We start from the raw sequence: 27,866 nt of genomic DNA, 5'->3' as shown, positions 1-27,866 counted from the left end.
CCAAAACCCACAAGCACAAAGGTTTATTTCTCATCTTTTTAATGGCATTACCTATTCTATAACATCCAAAACACGGCATAGTTTTACTATAGTTTACTATAGTTTTACTATTTACTATAGTTTAACACTTTACTATATTAATACTGTGTATTAACATGAAGGGTTGTTCAATGCCCGTAAGCATAAAATGGAACAACAGTGTGCAAGCGGAAACACTAAACACTAAATATTCTGAAGGCTTTGCATTTTTTAAGACACATACAGTACAAAACAGTGATGACAGGGCAATTCTGAGCAGTTCATGCGGTTCACAACGGGGGTAAAGCGGTGTCCTGTCGCGGACGAGTCGACCTCTAGCGACGACTACCTACGGAAAAAGGCTTGAATGGAAATCAATGTCATCTTCACCTCTTTCGTCCCCTAAGGACCAGTCAGTTAACGCTCAGTTAAAAGAATGCAGGCCTCTAGCACTTTTGTGGTGGTTAAATCGTAAATAGCACAGAGAACTGTCCTCAGACAACCTACAGTCACATACAAACAGAGATAATGTATAGCTTACTCAGATGTTTCAAATACTTTTTTTTTTTCAAATCTGAAATACTTTACAGTATGTTTTTGTCTCTCTCTCTCTCTCTCTCTCTCTCTCCCTGTTTCTCTCTCTCTCCCCCCCCCCCCCCCCCCCCCCCCGCCCTCTCTCTCTCTCTCCCTCCCTCCCTCTCTCTCTCTCTCTCTCTCTCTCTCTCTCTCTCCCGGGGCCCCCCAGGTGGGTCGTGCTATATTTGGGGCATGGCAGGGAGTTCCAGTTCTGACCCTCCAAGGTATTGGCTGCAGTTGGGGTCCCCCCTCACGGTGGGGGCCGATGGTAGAGGCCGGCCGGTGTGAGGGTTAACGCACCAGCACTCGCCCCGCTGGCCATGAAGAGACATCTTGCACTGGAAACACAAGGTGAGTTCACTGTAAGTTTGTAGTCTGTATAACTTTGCTCATATTTCCAGTCACTTCATCCTGCATCCCCCCATCCGTCCCTCAGACCTCTTCTTAAAATTATGTTAACATGTTTATTATTTATTTTATTCGGGAAAAGAAATACTACAGTAACAGATAAATGCTTACAAAGGCATTTTAAGGCGCATTTGTACATTTTGTGCGATTTATTTGTACCTATCTTCCATGAAGCCTATTGGGTTTCCCTCTGTATGAAATGTGCCATAAAAGAGTTTGATTTAACTTGTCATATCAGCATTGCCATAAAGTATTCCACAAAATATACTCATACTCATCTCATTGCTCAAACACAGCACCACATTTTCAGCAACAATGCATTGAAAATAGATTATTGTGCTAAATGCCTAAATTATAAATTGTCTAGTTAGTGGGTCTCCAAGCGGGGTCCAGGGACTCTCAGGGTTCCTTGAGAGGGTTCCAAATGGACCCTTACAGGTCTGTAACTCTGAGAGGGTCCATTTGGTTCCATTTGTACACACACATAAAATCCTGCTCCCACCGAATTCACGGAGTCACCTGTTTGAGGTTATACTGCCCTCTCTTGTCACAGTTGGGGATGTGCAGGGCATAGAGGTCCTCCAGGGGACCTCTGTTATCCCTGAAGGGCATCTTAGATATCCGTTCCAGGACCTGGTCCAGCTCCTGCTGGCACTGAGTCTGAACAACACAGAACGATGACAACAGCAATTAGTTAAGACATATATACGTATCATATTCTTCATTCAGTTCCCAATTAGCTTCCGCCGCCGCAGTCGCAGATCTTCCAAGGGTGCACACAAAATTATACCAACATAAAAGCATACAGACACGCAATTTTTTACCTAGACAAAGGTTATATAATTAAAAGTCAAAGTACCGGTACTCAAATGTCAGATAGTTCAGCAATGCATATACAGAGGTTATCAAACAAGCCAAAACAAAACATCATGGCTGGTGGCATTATTCCTGTTGTGTGGTCTGTGTGGTTTCTGTTTCAGTAATTTTCTGGCATTGAAGTATTTCTTATAATTAGTTAAATAGGCCGATACCCGTTTGGAATGCATGCCCCTAGGGGTTATGCAGTACCCGTTGTTAGATTACCCGTTGTTAGAATACCCAATGTACCTGTCAGAGTACTTGGTGCAGTACACATTAGGCCAGTCTACGACGTCAGTGCTATTATGACGTCATATTGATGACATCAGGGATCTCCACATGGGCATAACACACACTCAGGTTCTCAACGATACACACAGCAAGTTTGAAGTTGATCGGTCGGACGGACGGTTCATGAGATATGTGGGACACACACACACACAGACAAACACACACACATACATACATACATACACAGAGATTCCGTGCATTTATGGATAAATGTGTGTGCATAATGAGATCTATTGGCCAGAGGCTCGATAAATGATTGAGTTTCAATTTTGGCTTTTGGAAGTTCAAGATGACCGATACTGACCTAGCTGGTTTATTCTGGACCTGCCTTTCCATTTGGTTTTCCATCTGTCTACATTTAATAATATTAAATTATGTATTGAGACAAGTTCTTTTTTCTTGTTACTGAACCTGCTTTACTACTTTGGCTAGTGGAATTCCCCTCAGGGATTATCCTCTCCTCTCCTCTGCCTTCCTCTCTTCCTGCAGTATTGTATGACCTCACCATCACAATAAATAAAGGTAGCCTATTAGTCTACATACAATATAAAGACATAATGTGCTGTAGGTGTTGCACGGCAGTGGCGTGTACCGTAAAAAGCCGATCTACAAGCTCACAACACGTCGCAATGCGACACATTGTCAGCTTGTAGATCGGCTATTTTCGGTTTGCAACACAGCGAGCAAACAAGCGGCTAAATCAAATGTTACGTGTATGCTTTTACGCATGCACTTGGGTTGTTGTTTCCCTCTTCCCTGTCTCTCCTCAACTCGGGTCCAGCCCATCGCTCATTCCACCAGTCATAAAATTCCGCCTCACCACCACTCATCAGTCCTCCAATCACCTCCAGCCACCTCCAATAAAAAGCACACATGCAGCTGTGCTTCCCCTTTGCTCTCTAAGAGACAGCTAGTTTTCTCTGTGACCCCATTTTCGTCTTTGTACGCCATTTCTGTTGTTGTTAGGGGAAGGACATGGGTAAGAAGTGTTTCTGTTAAGCACACTAGGTTTAGAGTCGAGGGTCAAGCCACTGTAGTTTTATTTGATAGTTGGAGTAGTAAGGTTTTTTGTTGTCCATTCTTTTGTTTAGAGAAGTTTTTGTTTACTTTGATCTGTGGGTTTGTGTTTTTATTGATTACTTAGATTTTGGCACCACCAGCCCTTTTCCCTTGTTAGTCTTACACATTTTATGTGCCTCTGTTAACCCTCACAATGTCAAATAAACACTAATTCATGATATCCATATCAGTTTCCTATTCCATTCATTTTTCACTGGTTATAACGTCGTAGAGCTCCCCCCCTCCGCCACCAGTCAGAGACGTAACACCAGGCATTAGTGTGCAGCCTGTAGTCAAAGATGACCAGTCAGTTAGACTTGGCGGCAGACCGCCAGTGTCCATTACTCCTACTTCACATACACTGTTCACATGGGGTGTGACCAACACTGTGGTCAGTGGATGCTGCTGACCCCAGTAACGTCCCCTGATAATTCAAGGGACACGAAACTGCAATGGCGCCCAGCCATTGACTGTATAAACAACCCGCCCTGCCTTGCATAATTAAGACCTTGGTCACCCACACAGCTGTTTTAGTTTATTTTGGCTGATTACACCTCTTCTAAGGACAGTTTGGCTGTGTACAGACCGTGCTCGGCTGACATCTCCCTCACTCCTCAATGTCGGTTTTGTTGCACCTGTTAGGGGTCAGGCCAACTTATGACTATGATTCTTTTGGATAGATGCACTTTGATGAGCTCAGCAAATTTGCCCTGCATTTGCGCCCAAATTCAACCTGAGAAGAGATCTAATCAGCAAACTAACTGAAAACACATGTGCGGATAACCAGGGGCTTTAAAGAATGAGGCAATTCTGGTTTGTTTAGTTACCATCTGGGCTTGCACTATGACATTGTATCTTATATGAAACCACTGCAGGAACTGTGCTAATCATTCATTTTTATTTGCCCAGTCCTTTGTTGGATCTGCATTCAAAAGGTCTTAAGTGTGTTTCCTGTGGATTATTAGCCACATCTGTTTTTCCAGAAGTCACCCTGTATTGGCCGAAGTAATAGGAATTTGTCTACTTTTGCATATCCCACTTTTAGATATTTACCATGTGCATGAACAGCAGTATTTGTGTGTGTGTATGCTCTCTAGGCCAGTGGTTTTCAAATTGCGGTCCAGGGACCTCCAGGTGTCCTCAAGGCCATTTGCAAGGAGTCCCCAGCCAAAGGAGGGATAGTTTAATTGAGCAATAATTCAATTCACTTACAAATGACTGTCCAAACAATATCTTTCAGTATCACCAGTATTAGAAAATGTACAACATCAGAATCATTTCAAATTGGGGTTCTATGGGAAATGTATTTGGGAAAAAACCTTTGACCCATGCTCTAGTGACACCTGCCTTGCCACGTATCCATCTATGTATCCATCTATATATCTGTCAACTATACAAATTGGGACAGTGAAATTAGGTGAATTGAATATAAACAACTTAAATGGGTCCATTTAAATGAAATTGCAGTGTTTTGCCTTCATTGGATTGCATAAACTAAGACAATGTTTTTGGTGTGTCTGCCTTTAAGAGTTCCATAGCAGGCTGATCAAAATGTGCTATATACGCCACAAGAGGGCCTCTCAGGCTTCGCGGTGAGTTGTGTGTGTGTGTGTGTGTGTGTGTGTGTGTGTCTCTCTCTCTGTGTGTGTGTGTGTGTGTGTGTGTGTGTGTGTCTCTCTCTCTCTCTCTCTCTGTGTGTGTGTGTGTGTGTGTGTGTGTGTGTGTGTGTGTGTGTGTGTGAGAGTGTGTGTGTGAGAATTAGGTCCCCAAGCCAGGAGTGCATCAGCACTTAGTGAACAACTTGTGCTCTTTGGACAATCAGCATATTTTCATAGATGTGCATGAATTTCCACATAAAACACAGATGTGGACATGCGCGCACGTGACACACACACGCACGTTGTACGCACCCATGCACGCACACGCACACACACACACACACACACACACACACACACACACACACACACATGCTCGCGCGCACACACACACACACACACACACACACACACACACACACACACACACACACACACACACACACACACACACACAATCCTTTCAGCAATGGCTAAATGAAGCATGTCTCTTGCCAGTAATGAATAATAACTGGTGCCAATGACCTCAGTTTTACCTCACTGTCTGAATCTGCCAAATGCCTGTTGGAAGTCACACAGTGACGGTCTAACATATGATTTATCACTTATAACGTCATTATCAAATCATCTTTGTCTTTATTGACATATTTGGCTACTGACCCCCATCTCCCTTGACATAAATGTCACTATGTTATATGGACTGCATTAATCTGACCATTAAACTGTCAACATTCAGAGGATCAAACTACAACATCCGGAGGATCAGAGCCTTCCTCACCAAGGAGTCTGCCCAGCTCCTTATCCAAAGCCTCAGACGTCTCCGGGCTCGACTATCGCAGCTCCCTCATTGCCGTTCTGCCGGCATGCTCATTGCACACTCAAAACCCCTGCAACTGATCCAGAATGTTGCGGTACTCCTGGTCTTTAATCCCCCTACATTTTCATGGCTCCCCATTCCGTGCTCCCTAACTTCCCCTTCACTGGCTTCCGGCCGCATCAAAACTCAAACCACTGGTGATGACCTACAGTACACAAGGCCTTCAAGGGCATTGCACCCCCCCTACCCCCAGGACATGATCCACCCCCTACAGCCCTTCCTGCCCACTTAGATCAGCTAACACAGGACGTCTAGCATCTGTCCCTCTCTTCCCCATACAACACCCTGGCCAAAGAGTGACCTAAAAACTCTTCTCCTTCCTGGGCCTGGCTATGGAATGACCCCCACCCCGTTTCATCTAATATTCCATCATTCGGGCAGCATGCAGCCCTTTTCAAAATATCACCATGTTTGCACCCATTCTAAAACGTTCTCTACAAATCCTTCAATTATGTCAAATCAATAAATATCAATCTTAATTAGATTCTGCTTACTCTGACCTTATTCAGGTTAAGGTAATCAGAAAATTCTGTTTAAAGTAGATGGCAATTTCTTCAATTACTGTGTTCTGAAAAACATAAGACTAATAACTTTATATAGAGTTTTATTTATTTGATAAAAAAATAGAGCATAGGTAATGAACATCAGTATATGGAATTGCTTAACATATTTATTTAATTTTATGGTGTTTGACACCTTTCATATCACTTTTAATGGTTACTGTAGAGTCCAATCAATATGAGCCCAATTACTATGACTCATTTACAATGTCAAGCTTCTCCTCTCATAGGAACATAAGCAGAATGTGTGATCTCTTTGTTTTGTAAACATCATACACACCATTTTGTTTGGTATTCAAGAGACATGGTTTAGTAAGCCTGCCCTGGACAATGGGTCACTGCTAAAAAAACATAAGGAGTCTTAGTCTTCTTCAATGTAATTTGCATGTGGAAAAATGATTGTCTGCTGACATTAATAATGTTTTTATACGCATTAGGTATGTAATGAATATAGTGTGAATAAAAGTATTCCAAGAAAGCAGCCTTGTGGGACTCCTACAGGGTACTGTCAGTGTCATCACAAACACAATTAAATTGATCCAAGAATGGAGCCTTGTGAGGCCCCTGGCTTTGTCAACACAAACACATTGTTCACAAACTCAGCTTTCTATTGGAAAGATATGATTTGATCCGGTCAAGTTGACCGGGGAGATGTTCCCTGTGTGGGGATTGGGGAACTTGGAGAGGAGAACAACAACTGTCCAGTCAGCAACTCAAAGTGCTGGTAGGCAGAGATCAGATCAGATCTGAGATAGGATTATATAAAGTCTTACTGTTACACAGCCCAGGATCTGAGATATGTGAGTACCATGGGGGGAGAGAGAGAGAGAGAGAGAGAGAGAGAGAGAGAGAGAGAGAGAGAGAGACCGGGGGGCAGAGGTGTGGAAGTTTTCCCTAATTTATTTGTTTTATTTGCAGTTTAATTGTCAGATTCCTTGGAGAAAACGAACACACAACTGAAAGGTTAAATGGACAGGTTTTACCATAATGTTTGTGGACACCAGACGCATGGCATTCTCGAATCCAGTGGAAACAATTACTTTTTCCACGAAACACTCTTTCCCTATAGCTAAGCAGTCACAGCGTAATTTCTTAATTAATTCACTATGTTTTTTTGCAAGTAATAGACAACAGTACACATGATGTTAAAAACGGAGGTCTGCAAAGTTTATTTGTCAAAGATTGATTATTTAATTGATTTTAAATAACATGCTATTGAATGCAAACACAGATACTCTGTCTGCATTGTTAGACAGTGACTGAACCTTCTGTGTGTCTATTTGTGTCATCAGCTCTGAAAACAATCTGCAGGTGCCAGTCTCCAAATGGAGTGAGGACATGATTATAACATACAGTACCATTTGGACAGGTAAGTACATTGCCTGAATTATCACATATTTACAGTATGTTACCCCTAAAAGCTGTGTGACAGATTGCCCCCTGACTCCCAGTCACTAATAACGTATCCCATTCCTCTCTCAAACCAACTTGAGCTCGTCTGCAGAACCTCACAGCAATAGTCTTGTTAGCTGCTTTGGTTTTCGGCCGGTTTCAATTGACACGAGCCACATTCAAATGTAACATACAAAGCCACTATTATGATGTATGTTTCCCAAATAATTGTCATTACATGTAAAGAAAACTCTGAAGGAAAATTGTGTTTTGCCTAAAAGTTAGACAGTATCCATTGTGATCATAAGCAGCAAATGGTATTATAACTGTAAACTCACAATTAGCACAAAAGTAATAGTGCCTCCTCCTTTGGACCTCACAATGCAACACAACAATTCTAGCTGTCAAAAAACGTAAGGGCACTTATTGGCAAATGGTACAAGATTTAAGGGCCGTAATACATAACTGTTCAATAACATTGCATGTGTTGACACAACCTTACACAGTAATTGATCTTTTGCTCAGCATTTTGTATTCCAATTGGAACACAATATTGGTATTTATGATACTGTGTCTTAATGTGCAAGACATTAAGCCTGTCAGTTGCCATTGACACCGAATCCGTGCTGAACATGACCACAAAATAATTAGAACGGGGGTGAACGCTGGCTTGAGTAGAATGCGATAACAGACGTTTTAACGGTGTGTTTCGAATTGCTGTGACAGGGGACATAAATTCTGCTTCTTATCTTGACTTCATCCAACTCTGCAGAAACAAAGACAGATCTCTCAGTGCTCGTAGATCAGTAAGCTCCCTCCTGAAAGAGACTACTTCTCGGTTTCAAGCTGGGTGTCCCGGCAGGGGCCCGACAAATATCTCTAAAACACTCACAGGTCCCAGTTTTCAACAACCAAACTGTCCTGGTTTTTCACAGCAATTATAATAATAACTCTTGTTTTGAGTGCTTACATAGATGTTTATCATGTTCTGTTCTGTTGAAAGGTGCAGTCACTAGGTGTGCTGAGCGCTAAAATAATTGTCCCCATCCTGGTGATGAAAGTACGGAAATAGCCAGCACACAATGAATGTCCTTTTCACATGTCAAAAGGACATTCATTGTGTACTGGCTATTTCCTTACTTTCATGACATTGTTGAGCCGTGCACCTTAAGATTTTTATTTAACCTGGAGTGTTGCAGGCCTTCTGCTTTGCAGTCATTTCCCCCATCCTGGTGATGAAAACATCAGGTGAAAATAAAAATAAAATGTAAAAGAAATAGTCAAAGTAGCCGATTTACAAGTTCACAATGCATCGCGATGAGACACATTGTGAGCAGTGTTGATTTTGACAGCAAATTTTGCTTTAGTTTTAGTCATAGTCTTCCATTTAGTTTCAGTCATATTTTAGTCATCTGAAATGTTTTAGTTTTTGTCTAGTTTTAGTTTTTATCTATGTTTAGTCGACTAAATATCATCAAGATTATAGTCGACTAAATCTACAGTTGATTTAGTCGACTAAAATGTATTTTAGACCTTGATGGCGTTGTAATGGCTGATTTTACACGTGCTGAAAATAGCCGATCCAGTGCGACGCGTTGTGAGCTTGTAGATCGGCTATTTTCAGACCGCAACACCCGAGCGCAACCAAACATAAAATTACTTGTCTTTTAGTTCTACTGGATCTCTTCTCCACTAGCCCCTCACTAACATTTTAGTCCAGTTTTTATTTGTTGACAAAATTGTCAATATATTTAGTCTTAATTTTAGCCATAGTAGTCATAGCTCAGTTTTTATTTCGTCAGTGAAAAAAGGTAGTCGACTAACATTTTTCGTCATAGTTTTAGTCGACACAATCAACACTGATTGTAAGCTTATAGATACATTGGATTTAAGTGATTGAGGGTGCCGGTTTGGGTTTGGGCTTCCGTCATGATGGCAGCGTAATCCCGTCTGAGTGACAGCTAGGCGGGCCGTGGCGGCTGATACCGCCAACGCGGCTGAACATGAATAGGCAGCATCTTCGGCTTCATCGTCCTCCAACTGGCGCGATACGCTCGGGCCGATCCGATACGTCACTAGCTAATGCTGGGGATCAAACAAACTTGTGATGTCTTTGGCATCTAACTATCGACACCATGGGATTTCTACAGAAGTGTGGTTGACAACCGCTCACGTCTAAACATGACATTAGAGAGCGCTGACAACGTCGGCCAGGTATGCCTGAGGCACTTTACCAGGCAGTGAGAGGAGTGAGAAAGGGTTCCAGACAGACATCGAGAAGACATCTAAAAGTTTTCTTCCCCATGTCAAAAGGCCAACTTTTCACAAGGGAAAATAACCAAGACTGGCCTTCTTAAATATGGCACTGGTATTCTCTTTTGGATGTGATGCTGTTCAATAACTTAAGTACTTCCAGAACAGACACTCTGTTGTCTCTAAAGCCTGAGTTAGACTCAGTAGTTGCGTGCGGGTGTTGTTGAGCATCGAAAACAGTCGATCTATGAGCTCGCAACACTTGTGTTGAGTTGTGAGCTTGTAGATCTGCTATTCCTGGTGTGGGACACCCGTCCGCACGCAACCACTGAATGTAAACAACAACGAAAAAACGTAGACCTTTACTAATCCCACAGGGGAAATTCAGTTTCAGCTCAGGGACACTTCCACACGCATACTGGGGGCGTACCAGGGGGCAAACCAGTGACCCTACTGATTATCAGACCTCTCTACCTACTAACCCAGTGTTCCCCAAAGACTGGGCTGGGACACAAGTAAATATCCCTTTTTTTTCATACATTTTTTTTCAAATATATTTCAAAAGATTTTAAAAACTTAAAAAAAAAATCTAATACATTCCATGAATTAAAAAAAAACTGAAGAAGTAGTGAAAATAGCCAATCTACAAGCTCACAACCCATCACATCACAACACATTGTGAGCTTGTACAGTAGGTCTGTCATTTTCACTAGTTTCTCTTGTGCGTCTCGAGCTACAACGTTTGGGAACCACTGCACTAACCTACAGGCAGCCAATAAATTAAATAGAATATACACATTTAAAATATGAATCAGGTCATCATTACCTGCTTTGGCCTGGTGGGCCGCACCTCTTCCACTTTGTTGGTCTTCATCTTGGTCTTCATCTCCTGGCGGTGCTGACGCACAGCAACCTCTTTGGCCCCCAGCCACAGGCTGTCTTTGGTGGGCTTCCGGATGGCAGGGATCTCAGTCAGACCCTGTTCGACCACGGGGTCCACAGTCTCACCTGTTAATTGAAGAAGAGGGTTAACCACTTGAACGTCAACCCTATTCTGGAGAAATAGCCGATCTACCTGCTATTTCTGGCGAAGAGATCTGGTGTGGAAGGAAGAAAGAGCAGACCAAGCACAGAGCCAACTCAGGTCCAGTTTAACTAAATCTAGAGGGTTTATGTTAAAGTTGTGCTGAAATGACAAAATGTGCCAAAAGAAAACATGTTTTCTTTTTTTTTCTTTTAAAATCAAAATCAAATCATGATTTCTTCCTGTAAAACAAAATATGAGGCGGACACATGTCCGTACAAACCAGTACATGTCCGTACAAACCAGTTTCAACCAACTAATAATATATCTACTAACTATTATATCATGACATCCACCCGTCAATCCATCTTCCATACAGAGATCAAATGAATTACGCTACAGACACTAGAAGGCAGGTGTGTGTGTGTGTGTGTGTGTGTGTGTGTGTGTGTGTGTGTGTGTGTGTGTGTGTGTGTGTGTGTGTGTGTGTGTGTGTGTGTGTGTGTGTGTGTGTGTGTGTGTGTGCGTGTGTGCTTGTTTGCGTGTGTGCGTGTGTGCGTGTGTGCGTGTGTGCGTGTGTGTGTGTGTGTGTGTGTGTGTGTGTGTGTGCAGCCACTATGAATCTATCTAAGTGCAATAACATTTAGACAATTTAATTTAACCCATTACGACCTGAGGCCAATTCTACAAATGCCTTCTAAATCAGTAGTTGTCACACTTTAAAGATTATATAAAAAAAAAAACAGATGTACAAGCTCGCAGCACGTCACAAAGTATATACTGTGAGCTTGTATATTTGCTATGTTTTGACCCCAGGGGTCCTTGAGGGGGTTCCAGGAGGTCCCCAGTTAAATTGTTGATAGCAAAAAGCCAAATGGACCATTCCAGGTCTGTAACTCAGAGTGTACAAATGAAACCAAAATTGTTCATTCTCTGAGTTATGGGAGGTCCGTGGTCCAATGCATACCAAACCCATGCCCTTGAAATTAAAAAGTTTGTGAACTACAGGCCTAGAATAGTGGTTCCCAACATTTTTCACGTCAATGACACCCAAATGTATATGTATTTGGCCGAGGACCCCCATCTGAAAACATTTAGACAGGGACCCCCAGAAGAGAAGATCTATGTTAAAAAATATATATTTAAATATTTTTCAAATATTTTTTTTAAATAGCACCTTTTTTTTTAATAGCCAACAATAAATGGATTGTGGTTAGAACGATTGTGCTGCTACATTAATTACTTTTGCTGGGGACCCCCTGGAACCCCCCCAATGACCCCACTTTGAGAACCACTGGCCTAGAAGAGTGAATGTCCCTCACTCACTCACTCACTCACTCACTCACTCACTGACGCCATCCTGTCCACATAGTTGAAAATGCTGAGGTTGCGGTTTTTGGCCACCAGTCAATTGTCAATGATCCCTCTGGTGGCCAAAAATTGTTTTATTTCTATGCAAATTTATTTTATGGTCGTGGTAAGGATTACAAGTTATGAAACTGGATAAATAGCTGTCAATAGTCATGTATTCTCAGTTCAAGTACAAAAAAAGAATAAAAAGTAAATGTCTTCGGCATGCGGTGGTGACCTCGGGCCATAGAAATGTTTGCCGCACACGTGCCATCAAAATCCCACTCCAATGTTTTGGCAGACGTCTTGGCGTTTCCATTTAACTATTATTTACTACTGCCACAAAACGCTAACAGGCTTGCAGTGGACATTTCTCAGTTAACCTTAGTGTCGATTTAAAAACAACACCAAACCCAAATCTAAATAACTGAACACAAACAACCAATTCTGTCAATATTAATATTGTCCATATTGGTATAAAAATATTGGTTCAGGTGATATTATTTCCAGTATCATATGGACGTAATGAGGTGACTCAGTGTCATTAAAACCACCATACTGTTGCTATTGGGCAGAAAAGTCTCCATATTTCACCCCCCCCCTTTTTAAACTAATGCCTTGCTTCATAATACAAAAGTGTCCACAAAAGTAGTGAAAATAGCAGATCTACAAGTTCACAACGTATCACGATGCGACGCGTTGTGAGCTTGTAGATTGGCTATTTTATAAAAAAGAAATTACCCATTAAAACCGGGAAAGAATCTGTGTCATTTTAGATGCGAGCTTGTAGATCTAGTATTTAAAAAAAAAAAAAATCTTGAAAGTGTGAGAACTACTGGTTTAGAGGGCATTTGTAGAATCGGCCCACGGTCTTAATAGGGAAAAGGAGCAGTTTTCACCATACAAGTACGACAGTGACGATATATGTAGAGATTGACCTGCCGTGCATCCACACCGCCACATGCTTTCATGTGACAGTGCTAAGGACAGTGACCGTTGCCTTCAGTGTAGTAGAACATGACGTTGTGAACCAATGATTCACCTAAAGCCAATAGCTCAGACTAAAGAGAAAACCTAGAACCTAGAAAGAAAACCTTGGTGACTGCAGTAACCTCGGCAGCTTCCAGTGATACCTGGAACCGCTTTTCACATGCAATCTCCTTTTATTTGGAAGCGTAGCTTTTGCGTAATAGGCTCTATGCACAGCAGCCATATTGGCCCCTTACGGTTGTTTTAACTAAAATGAGAGTGTACAAATGGAACCACGGACCCGGGTCCATTTGGTTCCATTTGTACACTCTCAGAGTTATGGGTGTCCTTGAAATTAAAAAGGTTTCAGAACCACTTTGCCACACTAAATGGAACAGAGCCTTCATTAGTGTCATTGGTAACGCCTGTGAAGGAAGTAAGGAAGTGGCCCAATTTCTTGCCAATATGGCTGCTGTGCATAGAGCCTATTGCTCCAACAGTGCAATGGTGGAAGAAGTACTCAGATGTTTTACTTAAAGGATCTACACCATGAATTTAAAAAATAATAATAATATTTAATATCATATTGTTTATGTCCCTCAAACATTTTTCAAAAGGTTTGAGCCTAAATCAAGCCTCAGATCTACTCATTCCAACTAACTTCTCTCTGGCTTATAAAGCACTTTCACCTGCAATACCACATTGTCCTGTTTGGCACGGGGCACTATTGAGCCAGTTTGTATGCATGTTATCTCCTGGTTCTGTGTGGAAAAAGTAAAAAAAATGAATAAGAAAAAATAAATTAAAAATAAAAAATAAAAAAAAAGATTTTTATTTTTTTGGTTGGAACTGAAAAACGGGAGGGATTGTACCCTGACGTGACGTCACGTCAGGGTGCAAATCAGTTTGGCCTGTTTTGAGACCAATTTACAGAAAACCCCAGATTTGCTGTGAAAGCCTGAGTGTTCAAACTGGGGTATTTTGGGGGATAGAAGAGAGGTAGGGGGGACCAAAAACACACAAAAAAGAAGAAAAAGTAAAAATTCATGGTGTAGTTCCTTTAAAAACTGCACTATGTAACTTTCCTGTTTTACCCTAGATTTGAACCCAGGTCTCCTGCACAAGAGCTGACATCTTTTACCACTGAGCTAATTTATTTCGTCACGGACCCCCATCTGAAAATATTTTGTGCCAGGGACAAGATTTGTGTTGTCAGAATGTTTCAAAAATAGTTGCAACAGCTTGTAGAGTTAAAGTGGTTAAACTGATTGTGATGCTATGTTCTCATTTTGCTGGGGACCCCCCTGGAAACCCCTCAAGGAAACCACTATGAGAACCACTGTTCTAAACGTATGCAGCAACACAAACAATATTATGACATAGCTTACATTTCGCAAGGGACCGCAAGCCACCCAAACGGGTCCCCACCGCGCACACGTCAGAGTTGCTGTCAGAGACCCCGATCCAGTGGCATATTTTGCATGTTTTCAAACATAACACGAGGAACCATAATGAAGAATTTAATTTAGCTCTTAATGGGGAATCAAACAGCTGCATGCTGGGCTCGGCCTGAAAGCATCCCCATGTCTTGTTAAACATCAACTTTAAAAAAAAAAGCCTCTCTCCAAACAGATGGTGCAAGCAATGTGAGAGGCCATGAAGTCCATCGCGACATGTTATTTCTCACAACAAAACATCCTTGGGTGGAGGGGGGGGGACGGTGCGTGTGGAGCACTTAACTCCAAAGCACCGACAAAGTGTCTCATCTGAAACAGTGGTTCTCCTGGATCAGGGCCCAAATGAAGATCTCGAAAGTGCCAACCCATCAGAAGACCACTTGACAGCCTTTTCGGCTGCCATGTTAAGTGGTCGGATGGGTGGGCCGCATGTTTATTTTAACGTTCAATCGATCGATTGTGTTCAGCCTTGGATCAATGAAACTAACGTAGTATATTTAAGTCCCTATCTGTCGGGAAAAAAGGGACCATAACCTTTTTCTTTTTACATTACTTTTTTTTCTATTTATGTGAAATTATCAATAAAATATTATTAATTTAGCCAATTATTTGGGGGCCCACTTTCTATATCCTCATGGCACACCAGTGAGCCCCGGCCCACAGGTTGAGACCCACTGACCTAAAAATGTGTCAGTAAATGCCTCCTAGCAGGTCAGTCACACACTGTAGGACTGAAGGTCACATACTCTACATCACTGATTTGAAGCTGTTTTGATAACAAGTGAGACAGAGAAATGGCCTGGACAAGTAGATAAGAACACATTCCTGGGAGAACATCCTTGATGCAACCAAAGTGTAACGTCTGAGACTGTGTGTGTGTGTGTGTGTGTGTGTGTGTGTGTGTGTGTGTGTGTGTGTGTGTGTGTGTGTGTGTGTGTGTGTGTGTGTGTGTGTGTGTGTGTGTGTGTGTGTGTGTGTGCACACACGCACATTTTCTGAAGCTACAAAACAGCCATAAACTTTCAGGAACAGCTCCCTGTACCAACTCCCACAAATGATTATGGAACATAAATTCATGCACTGATGACTTTATAATGATGACATTACTATGATGGCTTTATAATGAGGCCTTTTATAATAAATGTTCTCAAAGTGTTTAATGTCCCTAGATATTAGACACACACACACCCCTCCTCCTTCCCCCTCACGAGAGTACAGACTGAGACATAATACTAAAGTGCGGATTACAAAAGATAGGATAAACAGGATAGACTCGGTTCTGTATGAAATAAAAAAATCTAACCAGTTATGACATTTTTTAATCAGCACAACCCAAGCGTGGATACAACATCTTCCAGTACATGAGTGTGTAATGCAGAGAGAGTTTTTCTCTGCCTTGTAAAGCCAGCTCTCTGCGAATCTCACTACTGGTGTGTATTCGCTTCTATCCATTTCCCCACGCATTTCACGAGTGAAAAGTAACTAATTAACTACTCTCATTAGTGTAAATGAGTAGCCTTCTATTGGTAGCAGGCTGGCAGCATGTGTACTTATTTGAGAACGTTCAAAAATAAATCCTACTTTCATTTAAAGCTGATGTCCTACAAGGGATTTGAACCTGGGTAGTACCTGGGCAAATGTACTTACTGTATGTTATATCAACATGCTCTACCTTACAGATTGATTCAAATAGAATTTTATGCATTAAAATAAGTTCGATATTGCAGCATTAAGTCGATCTTTGATAACTTATACTACTTTTGGAAAGGTAAGAATTACAGAGTAACCTCTTCTGCTGCTGTGGTTATGGTATGGAGATTGAAGTTTACTTTAAAGGGATTGTAGACAGTTCAGAGATAAACAAAGAAAAAAACTCCAGCAGTTCCTTTCCCCGACCACCAGGGGGTGACTTCCATAGAGTTAAGGGGGCTTCAAAACGAGCCATGCCGAATATAGGTTGCTTTATTCGGATAGAATTCGCGGAACTGCCCGCCCCTGCCGGTTCTCTGAATTTTTATTTTTAAATAGGCTCTTTCATGATAAATTGACCACATATATGAAGTTAAACAACTAAATTCTATCCAAACGATTTTTTAAAAGTAAATTCTGTGCCTCAAAAAAGAAGTTTGAAAGCGTTAAAACCGAAAGTAAAAAGTTCCCACGGACACGGACGCGCACGGACGCCCACATGCGTGCGTTAATTTACGACCCGGACAAACATAAACAGTAGGGAAAATACGGATTTCAGAAATAGGACTGTGTTTCAATGCAGGAAAACACCCCAGCATCATTATATAGTGGCTGATAGAGGGGGAAAAATGCAAAATATATATATATATAAATATGTTTCAAATTTAGGCATAATGTTCCCTACAATCCCTTTAATGATAATAATACTAATCTTTATTTATAGAGCACCTTTCAGACATAAATGCAGTTCAAAGTGCGTTACATTAAAAGAAAAACAAATTTCAAATAAAAGGTAGGTTATTTACATAAGTAAAAAAGAAAAACAGTACGTACTGTTAAGAAAGGCTCATAATGTTAAGAAATGCTATGAACCTCTTGGAGTCATGGAGAAGCTTTCTTAAAACTGTGTGTGTGTGTGTGTGTGTGTGTGTGTGTGTGTGTGTGTCTGTGTGTGTGTGTGTGTGTGTGTGTGTGTGTGTGTGTGTGTGTGTGTGTGTGTGTGTGTGTGTGTGTGTGTGTGTGTGTGTGTGTGTGTGTGTGTGTGTGTGCGTGCGTGCGTGCTCATGTGGCTTAGTCGCTTCTTGTGAGCTTGTTTTCGTAGACCTGACCACTTGTTTCTCTTGCAAAATCTGGCAACACTAATCATCACTTTGGAGAGTATCGCTGAAATTGAGAGGGATTGGTTGGTAGAACGTATTCATATTGAAATGGATACGCTAAGGACGTTACCATGTAACAGTAACTTTAACACAAAGCAGGCTAACTATAGACATACTTTAACTTTAGTAGTTAACACGTGTGTTCTTACTTCTACTTGAGTAATATTCATGCCAAGTAACAGTACCTTCTTGAATAATATTTAAGCCAAGTTACAATAACTAACTTCTAATTGAGTAAAATCCCACGTAACAGTAACTTCTACTCGATTAATATTTAATCCACGGTACAGTAACTTCTTCTACATGCTATGAGTAATATTTAAACGACATTACAATAACCATTACTCGTGTAATATTTAAGCCAAGTTAAATTAACTTCTACTTGACTCAAGTAACTCGAGTAATATTTAAGCCAAGTTACAGTAACTTCTACTTGAGTAACATTCAAGCACTCCTTCCACCCTTGCAGGACACGAGGCTGAGCGGTGGTTGAAGGGTCATTCTCTGTGCTCTGTGTGAGGTAAATCTGACATCCGCCGGTCATAAAATACCATCACAAAAGCTCTAGAAGAGACGCAGTGGAAGGAAATTCCGAACGCAGGAAAAATAAGGAGCTGGCGCCTTCAGCCATCAGATAGAACCGGGTGTTGTTGAACTCCAGTTCTCTCATGACGCTCCTCTGTGCTTCCCCTACACACTCTGTCTTTGAAGACCGAGTTTCTCTGTGAGGGGCAAAAGTCAACTGAAATCAGGTGTGTGTGTGTGTGTGTGTGTGTGTGTGTGTGTGTGTGTGTGTGTGTGTGTGTGTGTGTGTGTGTGTGTGTGTGTGTGTGTGTGTGTGTGCGTGCGTGCGTGCGTGCGTGTGTGTGCGTGCGCGTGCGTGTGTGCGTGTTTTTTACTATACTTGTGAGGACCAAGCGTCCCAGTACACAAGTACTGTATAGTAGAAATAGACATTGTGAAGACCATTTTCCTTGTCCTGTTTTATGGTTACAAAAGATGTTAGGTTTACAATTAGAAAAGGATTCAGGTTAGCGTTGGGTAGGGGTATTTAGAGGTTAGTTTTAGGGATTGGGGTTAAATGTATGCCTTATTTATACTTAGTTGTGCGCTGGTGACGTGCACCGAAAGACAGCCGGTCTACAAGCTCACAACGTGTTGCAGTGTGACGCTTTGTGAGCTTGTAGATGTGCTATTTCTCGGCTTTAGGTTACAGTTAAAAATGGCATTTTTTTTTTTATATCGTTCATAAAACTGCTGTCCTAAAATGTCCTTGCAAGTATAGTAATACAAATGTGTGTGTGTGTGTTACTATACTTGTGAGGGCCAAATATCCCCAGTATATACTATATAGTAGAATTTGAGAAATAGACACTTTGAAGATGGTTACAAATATTTTCAGTACTAATTAGGAAAAGATTCAAGTTGGGGTTAATTAGGCATTTAGAGGTTGGGTTCATGGGTTGGGAATTGGTTGTCATGCACCAGAAATAGTAGATCTACAAGCTGCGATGCTTTGTGAGTTTGTAGATCAGCTACTTTTGGGGCGTGGCACTGCCATGGAACGAAGGACAACTCAGGCTTTAGGGTTAGGTTTTTTTTTTAAATGGTAGAAATGCATTTATGAAATTGCCACCATAAAGCCTTTGATGTCCTCAGCCCCACAAGTATAGTATTACCTGTGTGTGTGTGTGTGTGTGTGTGTGTGTGTGTGTGTGTGTGTGTGTGTGTGTGTGTGTGTGTGTGTGTGTGTGTGTGTGTGTGTGTGTGTGTGTGTGTGTGTGTGTGTGTGTGTGTGTGTGTGTGTGTGTGAGTCTTTTGCACAGACAATCACAACGGCCGGGGAGATTTTTGTTTTGCTCCCTTACATAATTCCAACAGTATCCAAGTGCAACACAGACACTCCCACTTTCCAGGAGAAATCTGAGATGTTTGAGTCTCTGCACAAACATGCGCACACACACACACACACACACACACACACACACACAAACATTCATAGTTACGCGCACATGAAAGCATGCACGCACACACACGTGGGTGCAGCAAATGCATGCATACACGCACATATGACATAACACGTACCAAAAACAGTGATCTCGCTCACACATGCTTCACGCTTGCACACACACACACACACACACACACACACACACACACACACACACACACACACACACACACACACACACACACACACACACACTGTCCTTCACAGACACGCACAGGTGTGCACACATACACACAAAACACAAACAGGCACGCCGTTGCATGTACAGATTCACATACTCGTCTGTGATTTCTGCCACAGACTCATTCACTTACACCCGCATGCACACACACACACGCTCACCTGAAAGCCTGTTTTATACGCACTTTGTGAGCTTGTAGATCAGCTGTTTTCACTGCGTGACACCCACGTGCAACAAAGTATAACTCAGGCTTTACCCAAATGCACACACACATACCCTTGCTTTCTTTCCGCTCTTGCACACATGCTAACACACACACACACACACACACACACACACACACACACACACACACACACACACACACACACACACACACACACACACACACACACACACACACACACACACACACACACAGACACACACACACACAGAGGGTCAGGAGCACACTTCGGGGGGTTCTATGCCTCTCTGCAGTACAAGCTGTCCCACAGAGGTGGGTGTGGATGAAGGATCAGCACCATCATGTCTGGTCTACTGCCTGAATTAAGACTGGGGCCAATGGCCGGGCTGGCTTCCATTCTATATCGGCTTTCCCAGATGGCCAGAAGTGTCACGTCTTATTGTCTACAGTCGATTCTGGTCAACTGAGCAGCAAATTGCAGACTTGGCTTCGAACGGACACGTTGGAAACAGGAAAGGCTCTGACTCTGAGCAGCATCTGTAACCCCACCCCCCCACCCCCCTAGATTTTAAGATAATAACTCTATTTATAAAGCACTTGTAAAAACAAGATTACAAAAAATTAAGAAATACATTTTGATTTTAAGTGCAGTGAGAAATACATTTGTAATCAAGAGAATCAAACAATAACATTTCTAAATGTTTTAAAGACAGAGAGGCCATTCGATAAAAGTACGTTTGAAGGAGCGATTTGAAACAGGACAGTGTTTCATCAAGCCTGATCTCCTCAGGCAGGTCGTTCCAGAGTGGAGGAGCCCTGACAGTAAAGATATGGTCACCCTTTGTCTTTAACGTCGGCGCAGGAACAACCAGCAGGCTCCTGCCTGAGGACCTCAGGCTGCACACAGGCTCATGAGGGGTTAATAACTCAAAAATGTAATTAGGGGCCAGGCCATGAACTGCATTAAAAGTAATCAGTAAAATCTTACAATCAATCTTAAAACAGACAGGCAAGTTCAAATAGGAGTAATATTATGTTCTCCTCTTGGTTTTAGTTTAAAGTCTAGCAGTCAGCAGTGTTCTGTACAATTCTGAGCCTGTTGAGTGTTTTTTTGCTTAAGGCGTGTTGGAACACCATCGCAATAGTCAAGGTCAAGATCTCAGAGGGCCATCATCGGCTGCGTCGGGCCGCAATTATTTTAGGAATTTGGGCAGCGGTATGGGCAGCACGGCTGCCTTTCAATCGGCCTCTCACGAAAGCTCGGGTGTGAAATAAGTCACGCACCACAAAAAGCAAAGTAGCCGATCTACAAGCCCCCAACGTGCCGCGCCTGCGGCGCGTTGTGGGCTTGCAGATCGGCTCTTTTCACCTGCACGGCTACTGCTGTACGGCGGAGCGTAAATCGGGCATCAGAAGCTGCTGAAAGCTCCTGCATAGAGGAACCTGCAGTTCGTCATCCATTACGCGGCCAACAGGGACTGTCTTCCTAGAAGCACGCACTCAGCAGGAGTGCAGATGTGTTTACCTTACAGGCTTTTCTGGCCCGATGGGGGAGACTAAAATTGGAGCCCTTGGACAGGACCTGGCACGTACGGCCGATGGCATCCAAGGCCACGCAGCCAGGTACTGTAGCTGGCTACCAATGCAGCCGCTTGAACCCTATGGCACAGGGGCATAGCGTAGAATCGAGGGCAAGCACAAACACATCAGACTCACAGGGCATTAGCAGGCAACTGCACAGTATTGTTACTGTGTTGAGCCAAACTACATTTGAATGCTCTGGATTTTGCTGTGCATGAACAATTAAAATGCACAGAAAGAGTTGAAAGTGACTGAGAAAGGAAGATATAGGCATTTGTGAATTAAGTGGCATTCTCAGTTTGACATAAATGAATCTGGAGTTGTCATTAACCATGTATATACTAACAACAGCACATCAGAATAGCGTACTTCCCCTATGCTCTTCTTGTGAATAATGAGTTGATTTATAATTCCCTGTTCTTCCTTGTTTTCTTTGTGTATGTCACAGGGTCTTAGGAAGCCTTTTCAGTTCAAGGACCCCCAGTTTGATATGCATTAGGCCACAGACCTCCATTTGATGGAATGTGTTATGTCTGGGACCCTAATGTACAAATGGAACCAAAAATACCCTTTAGAGAAGTCTATACAGACCTGTTGGGGTCCATTTGCCTCCTAACTATCCAAAAACGTATCTGGGGACGACCCTGGAACCCCCTTAAGGACCCCTGGGGGTCCCCACTCCCCAGACCCCACGTTGGGAACCAATGATATATAGACAACAACACCCTTCCTTATCCACAACTCCAAGGTAACCGGGGAGGCTTTTGTCACCTTCACTCGAACTCCTGATGATTTATACTTGGCTGCGCATCATGTCACACAATGAAAATAGCAGACCTACAAGCTCACAACGCCTCTCAGTGTGCGACGTCGTGGGCTTGTAGATCAGCTGTGTTCAGTGTGCGACGCCGGCGTGCAGCCAAGTATAAGTCAGGCGTAACCCTGAGGCGTTGAAAACCATTATACATCATATTACATATCAGATAACCTGTTATAACACACCTGTTCTTTTTTTCTGATCTGATCTGATGTGAAGTGACTTAACACATTATCTATAGTGAATGACTTAGATTGCCATTACGTGCTTCTCTGAATCAAGAATAAAGAGGGTTTATTTGTCACCAGTACTACTAATACAGGTATGGCAAGACTGTGCTAACAGCATCACAACAACAATATAACAATAATAAAGATATCATAGATATAATAAAGATACAAATATAAATGAAATAAAGATAAATCCCCCCATGATGAATTTACTTTGTAGCAATAGCTTAGAGTTTGGATTTATAGTATGGGCATTGTGTATAAGTCAAGACATAACCACGAATTGGTGCTTCAAAGAGTCGCCCCTGTGTTTTTTCCTCTGATATCAAGCAACACTTCAGGCATTCAACAACAATAAGTCCTGGCTATACAAAGGCACAAGGCAGTTTCAGTTGATCTGAAGGATCAAATAAAAAACGCCTACTGTAGCTGCAGCACCAATGTAGCGTTGTGAAGCATGTAAAGCGATCCACCGAGCCCTGAGCCAAGAAAGACTACTTTCGATGTCTCAAGTAACTACTGGGGTTCATACGAATAAGAACTACGGCTCCCTGATCAACTGCTTAACAAGTGGGACCATAACATTGACCCCTGCTGCGTATGAATTTGCTAAATAAACAAACAAAACTATGCTGCAATTTTTTTTCTTTTAAAGGGAAAGCTATTTCAGACAGCCTCCTTGACCACATTTTCTGGTGCCGTGCAGAATTTCTGGACCTCAAACGCAGGCACATGCCGGACAAAATCTTTCATTTCGTTCCATGGAGGCAAATACAAAGCAATTGCGATCCTCCAGCACATTTCTGTGTAAGTGCACTGAAAGGAGAAAGTATGCGAAAGCAAGCCACGTTCATATACCATACAGTATATAGTGCATACACCAAAGTCATATCGCAAATATACTATTGAGTGACAAGAATCTCTCAGCTCCCATTTTTGTCAACCTTGCGAGGTCCAAAAACAGCACACGGGATCTTTGGGGCTTTTATCGCCCGTTACATGACTTTCTCACCATGTAGGGCTTTCAAACCCGAGTTGAAGAGAGGCCCTCCACCCCCTGACCTCTCATACCATAAAGTACCTTTCCCTTCCCTTCCAGCACCGCTCGGCTCAGTGGCGTTTCAGCTATTGTTTGCATTGTCTTCAAGCACCCTTGTCCAGAGGAAGGAAAAAGGGGAGAGAGAGAGATAGAGAGAGAGGGAGAGAGAGAGAGTGAAAGCCAGAGAAAGGACAAGGAGGTGGGGGTGGGGGTGGGTTATTATGGAACTCAATAGAGGCACGCTGGGATTCTTGGCACGGGTACACATGAAGTCGTCGCCTAAGGGGGAAATGGCACAAATGCCCGTGTTTTGGTAAAGCCGGGAGGGGAGGGATTATCTGGAGCTATTTCAGTCCCGTGGGCTTCGTCTGGATGGCCCCGCAGGTACAGCTGAATGTCTCTGGTTAGCTAACAGTGTTATTTCAGGGAGCAGATGGCACAGAAGTTCTTTTTGGTTCAGGGGCAGGTGGGGGGTGGGGGTTCTTGAATTTTGACAAATAAGAACTAAAGGGATTTTATTCTGAAATCATACTACCTCAGCTGTCAAAAGTCTTTTCTCCAGCTTGCACGGAATGCAGCCGCAAAGCTTTGTTGTATATTAAAAGACAGTCTGCAACACTGACCCTATAGCATACCTTCCCATCACTTATGTTGGTATTTCAGTTGATTTTAAGATCTTAACAGGTTGTTTTGAGCTTTTAGCTACTTCAGGCAGGGCCTGTGTAGCCAGCCAGAAATCTATAGGGTCAAAGGTGACTTGATCTTTACTGTCAAGACCCCTAGGCTTTGGAATGCCCCACTCATCAAAACAAGTTTACAGACACACTCATATTTGTTTCAGCCTGATTTAGTGCTGCTTTATTCTAAAAGATCCTTGTTATAATTCAGATCATGATATATTCACTATTCACCTTCTCTTATTGATATGTATTTATAATACAGCACTTTGCAAGAGAAAGTGTTACATAAATGAAACAGACCAGGTTAAATATGTAAGCATACATTTAAAACTAACTTACGTACTGTAGGTAGGTAGGTAGGTAGGTAGGTGGGTGGGTAGGTAGGTGGGTGGGTAGGTAGGTGGGTGGGTAGGTGGGTGGGTAGGTAGGTGGTAGGTAGGTAGGTAGCTAGGCAGGTAGATAGCGAGGCAGGTAGGTAGGTACTAGGTGCTTTATTGGGTACTTTTTTATTCAAGAGAGAAACCTCAGGCATATAGAAATATTGATTAATAATGAATGAATCAACTTCCCATGTATCATGACCCTGCACGCTGTCTCCGTTAGTTAATCTGTGATACAGGCTGTTTTTTCCACTGCCGACCCAAACACGTGTCAGTGTTCTTACGGTAAAACTCTGACAAAGAATGGATGTGCTCACTGCGACTGTGTTTACGATAATTGCTACCTAAAAATCTGTCATTTGACAACACTATTTATACACTGAACTTTCTAGGGTGTTTAGCTGATGCACTCACCCAGAGGGAGAGGGACACTTACAAGTACAGCTGTTAACCACTTAAGCCTTATATAATTCAGCGGAACGAGGTCCCCCAGGGGTCTATCGTTTGCACCCTCCTTTTTCTCTCTTTGCCGAAGATAGCTGATCTACAAGCTAAGATCTGTGAGCTTGCAGATTTGCAAAATGTTCACCTATTTTCGCTGAATGTCTGCCTATTATGACAAGCCCAGAATCAGGATACTAGGGTTCAAGTGGTTAAATTACTCTTAAGCAAACCACAATGAATACAAAGATCAGAGACATGACCATATTCCTGCACCTCGATCACCCCGAGCAATAAATAGGCTGTAGCCTACATTAAATGGAGAACAGAATGATATATTATGTTTTATTTAGAGTGACCTCACATTATTGAAACACAAACCAGACAAACTAATGTGGCCCTTATCGGGCCCATGTGTGAATTAATCACTTAAACCATACTGTAATTCTTTGCCGGGGACCCCCAGAGCTTTATACTTTGCCTCCTATTTCCTCTACACCAAATGTCTTTGCTGAAAATAACCAATCTACTGTACAACCACTGTATAAGCTCCTGGAGCTTGTAGATGTGCTATTTTTGCAGAATATTTGCCTATTATGACATGGCAGGAATAGGGACACTCGGGTTTATGTGGTTAAAGCTTCAAGCTGGTGGTGATTTATATTTTATTCTGGTGGACTGGACAGCCAAACAGTTATTCTAAAGCAACAGCCTGGACGATTCCCTTGGTTTGAAGTAGATAATCGTTGCAGCCTTGCATGTAAACATAACCACCCACACCACCAGTTTACAGTAGTACCTCCTGGTCAAAGCCTAAAGTCCACGTTTCCAATCAATGCAAGCATTCCCCCCTCTCTCTCTCTCTCTCTCTCTCTCTCTCTCTCTCTCTGTGTGTCTTGCTCTCTGTTCTACTCTCCCCCTGGGAAATCCTCAACATTAATATTGTTTTTGTGTAGTCCCCAACAACTACAACATTTGGGGGATTTCCAGGCTGCTAGCTGCGAGGCTATATTATAATAATAAACTTCCCTTACAACATTATATTGTTACAGTGTTGTGCAGACGATTATTTGAGAGTATTGGGGAAAGGTGGGAGACATTGTGTCCATTAGGTCTGTTCTAGATACAGACATTAGTTAAAAGGAATATATCTCATTCCGCAACAGTCTTTATGCCCAAGAATAAATGCAACAGATGTTTGACCCCATTTTAAGAAAACATCTGCAGTATGTTATTAATAGTTCAATTAAACATTCATTCATTAGGCCTACCTTGCCTACTCTATACTGTAGTCTGTTTTCTGTTTCATTATGTCTGTTCTAGATACACACATTAGTTAAAAGGAATCATGCTGCAGTCTTTATGCCCAAGAATAAATGCAACAGATGTTTGACTCCAGTATTTTTAATAGTTCAATTAATATTCTACATTCATTCATTATAGGCCTATACCTTGCCTACTTTACTGTATAGCTGCACTACATAATAAACATAGCTATAAGTGGACAAAGGCTGCAACTCCAAAGTTTTAAACGTGTATTTCTGGTCTTCCAAAAGCTGAAGGTCAAACGAAATTCATTTTTGCGGATCATATTTGCAGTATCTTCTTTGACAGCTGCATTGATAATACTCAGGAACTAAGTGCAAACCCCACTGACGGTTAGTCTAGACAGTCTCATTAAAAATTGATCAAAGGGGCTTTTCCTCTACACCAAATTTCTTTGCTGGAAATAGCTGATCTATAAGCTCCTGGAGGAGCAGATGTGCTGTTTTTGCAGAATATTTGCCTATTATGACATGATATAGGGACACTCTGGTTCATGTGATTAAAGCTTCAAACTGGTGGTGATTTAGGCTATATTGTATTCTAGCGGACAGCCAAACAGTTATTCTAAAAGCAACAGCCTGAACGATTGATCAATTAAAAAATTATCAAAGGATTTAGTTTTTACGGTAAAAAAAAGAAAAAGAAAACTGACCGCTGGTGGGTTCCCGGTGCTCCATCAGACTCCAAGAAGTCGCGGGCTCGTCGGCGTCCACTTTCTGCCCGCACAGCCCCATGCCCTGCACCAGTTGCTCCAGCGGCAGCTCCGAGTCTGGCTTCGGGTAGCACCGCAGCCCGCTGGAGCAGCGCGGCGTGTACACGCCGCACAGCTCGCCCTCTCGCCGGGCGCACACCGGGCAGCAGCCGCAGCCCGGCTCGCGCACAATCTCCGAGTCCGCACACTGGCTCTCCTCCGGGCTGGTGCCGGCGGGCTGCTTGGGGCAGAGCGCCTTGCGCTCCGGCGTGCAGTCCGGGCAGCGGAACACCATCTCGGCATGCAGGGATCCGGCGCCTGCGAAGAACAGCGCCGCGGAGAAGACCAGCAAGCCGCAGCAGCCCTGCACGGACGAGATCATTCTTGTTCGGTGTTGGTGTGTGTGTGTGTGTGTGTGTGTGTGTGTGTGTGTGTGTGTGTGTGTGAGGCTTTTTTTTTGGGTCAAATCATTGAGCGATGGAAACTAAAGGCAGTCCCAGGTGAAAAAGGGCAAAGAAGTGTCAGTGTGCATGCTAACAGGTGAAGCCCGGGGGTCTGGGAAGGTCTGCTGGGTCCTACGAACAGCCAGATTCAGATTTGAACATCAGAGCCACTCCGTACGAATTTCAGTGATAATGCAGTGTCCCCAAACTCCCCATATACATATAGTCTTCTCGAGAATCGGAAATCATTCATACCAAACCCTGACTTGGTGGCAGCAGTTAATAGACGAGAAGCATAAGTGTGGTGTCCAACTGGCCAC

General features: G+C 42.6%; 1 protein-coding gene across 1 annotated transcript; it reads right to left on the bottom strand.

Moving 5' to 3' along the window:
- Positions 1-49: 49 nt before the first annotated feature.
- On the bottom strand, positions 50-27,622 carry igfbp2a (insulin-like growth factor binding protein 2a). The gene is made up of 4 exons (XM_084051048.1): positions 27,065-27,622; positions 10,717-10,898; positions 1,522-1,662; positions 50-932 (listed from the first exon to the last, which is right to left on the bottom strand). The coding sequence occupies exons 1-4, from the start codon at positions 27,483-27,485 to the stop codon at positions 774-776; spliced, it is 903 nt and encodes a 300-aa protein (XP_083907174.1). The 5' UTR covers positions 27,486-27,622; the 3' UTR covers positions 50-773.
- Positions 27,623-27,866: the final 244 nt, after the last annotated feature.

Source organism: Gymnoscopelus microlampas (assembly GCF_963454915.1).
Source record: "Gymnoscopelus microlampas genome assembly, chromosome: 24".
Classification (NCBI taxonomy): Eukaryota; Metazoa; Chordata; class Actinopteri; order Myctophiformes; family Myctophidae; genus Gymnoscopelus; species Gymnoscopelus microlampas.
The sequence above is the reverse complement of the archived record's forward strand: the minus strand, read 5'-3'. Positions and strand labels throughout refer to the sequence as shown.

Excerpts from the sequence above, each read along its gene's own strand:
- igfbp2a (XM_084051048.1), bottom strand. The coding sequence starts at position 27,485 with ATGATCTCGTCCGTGCAGGGCTGCTGCGGCTTGCTGGTCTTCTCCGCG. Across the intron at positions 10,899-27,064 it reads GCACCGGGAACCCACCAGCG|GTGAGACTGTGGACCCCGTG; the intron begins GTCAGTTTTCTT and ends TTCAATTAACAG. Across the intron at positions 1,663-10,716 it reads GGCCCACCAGGCCAAAGCAG|ACTCAGTGCCAGCAGGAGCT; the intron begins GTAATGATGACC and ends TGTGTTGTTCAG.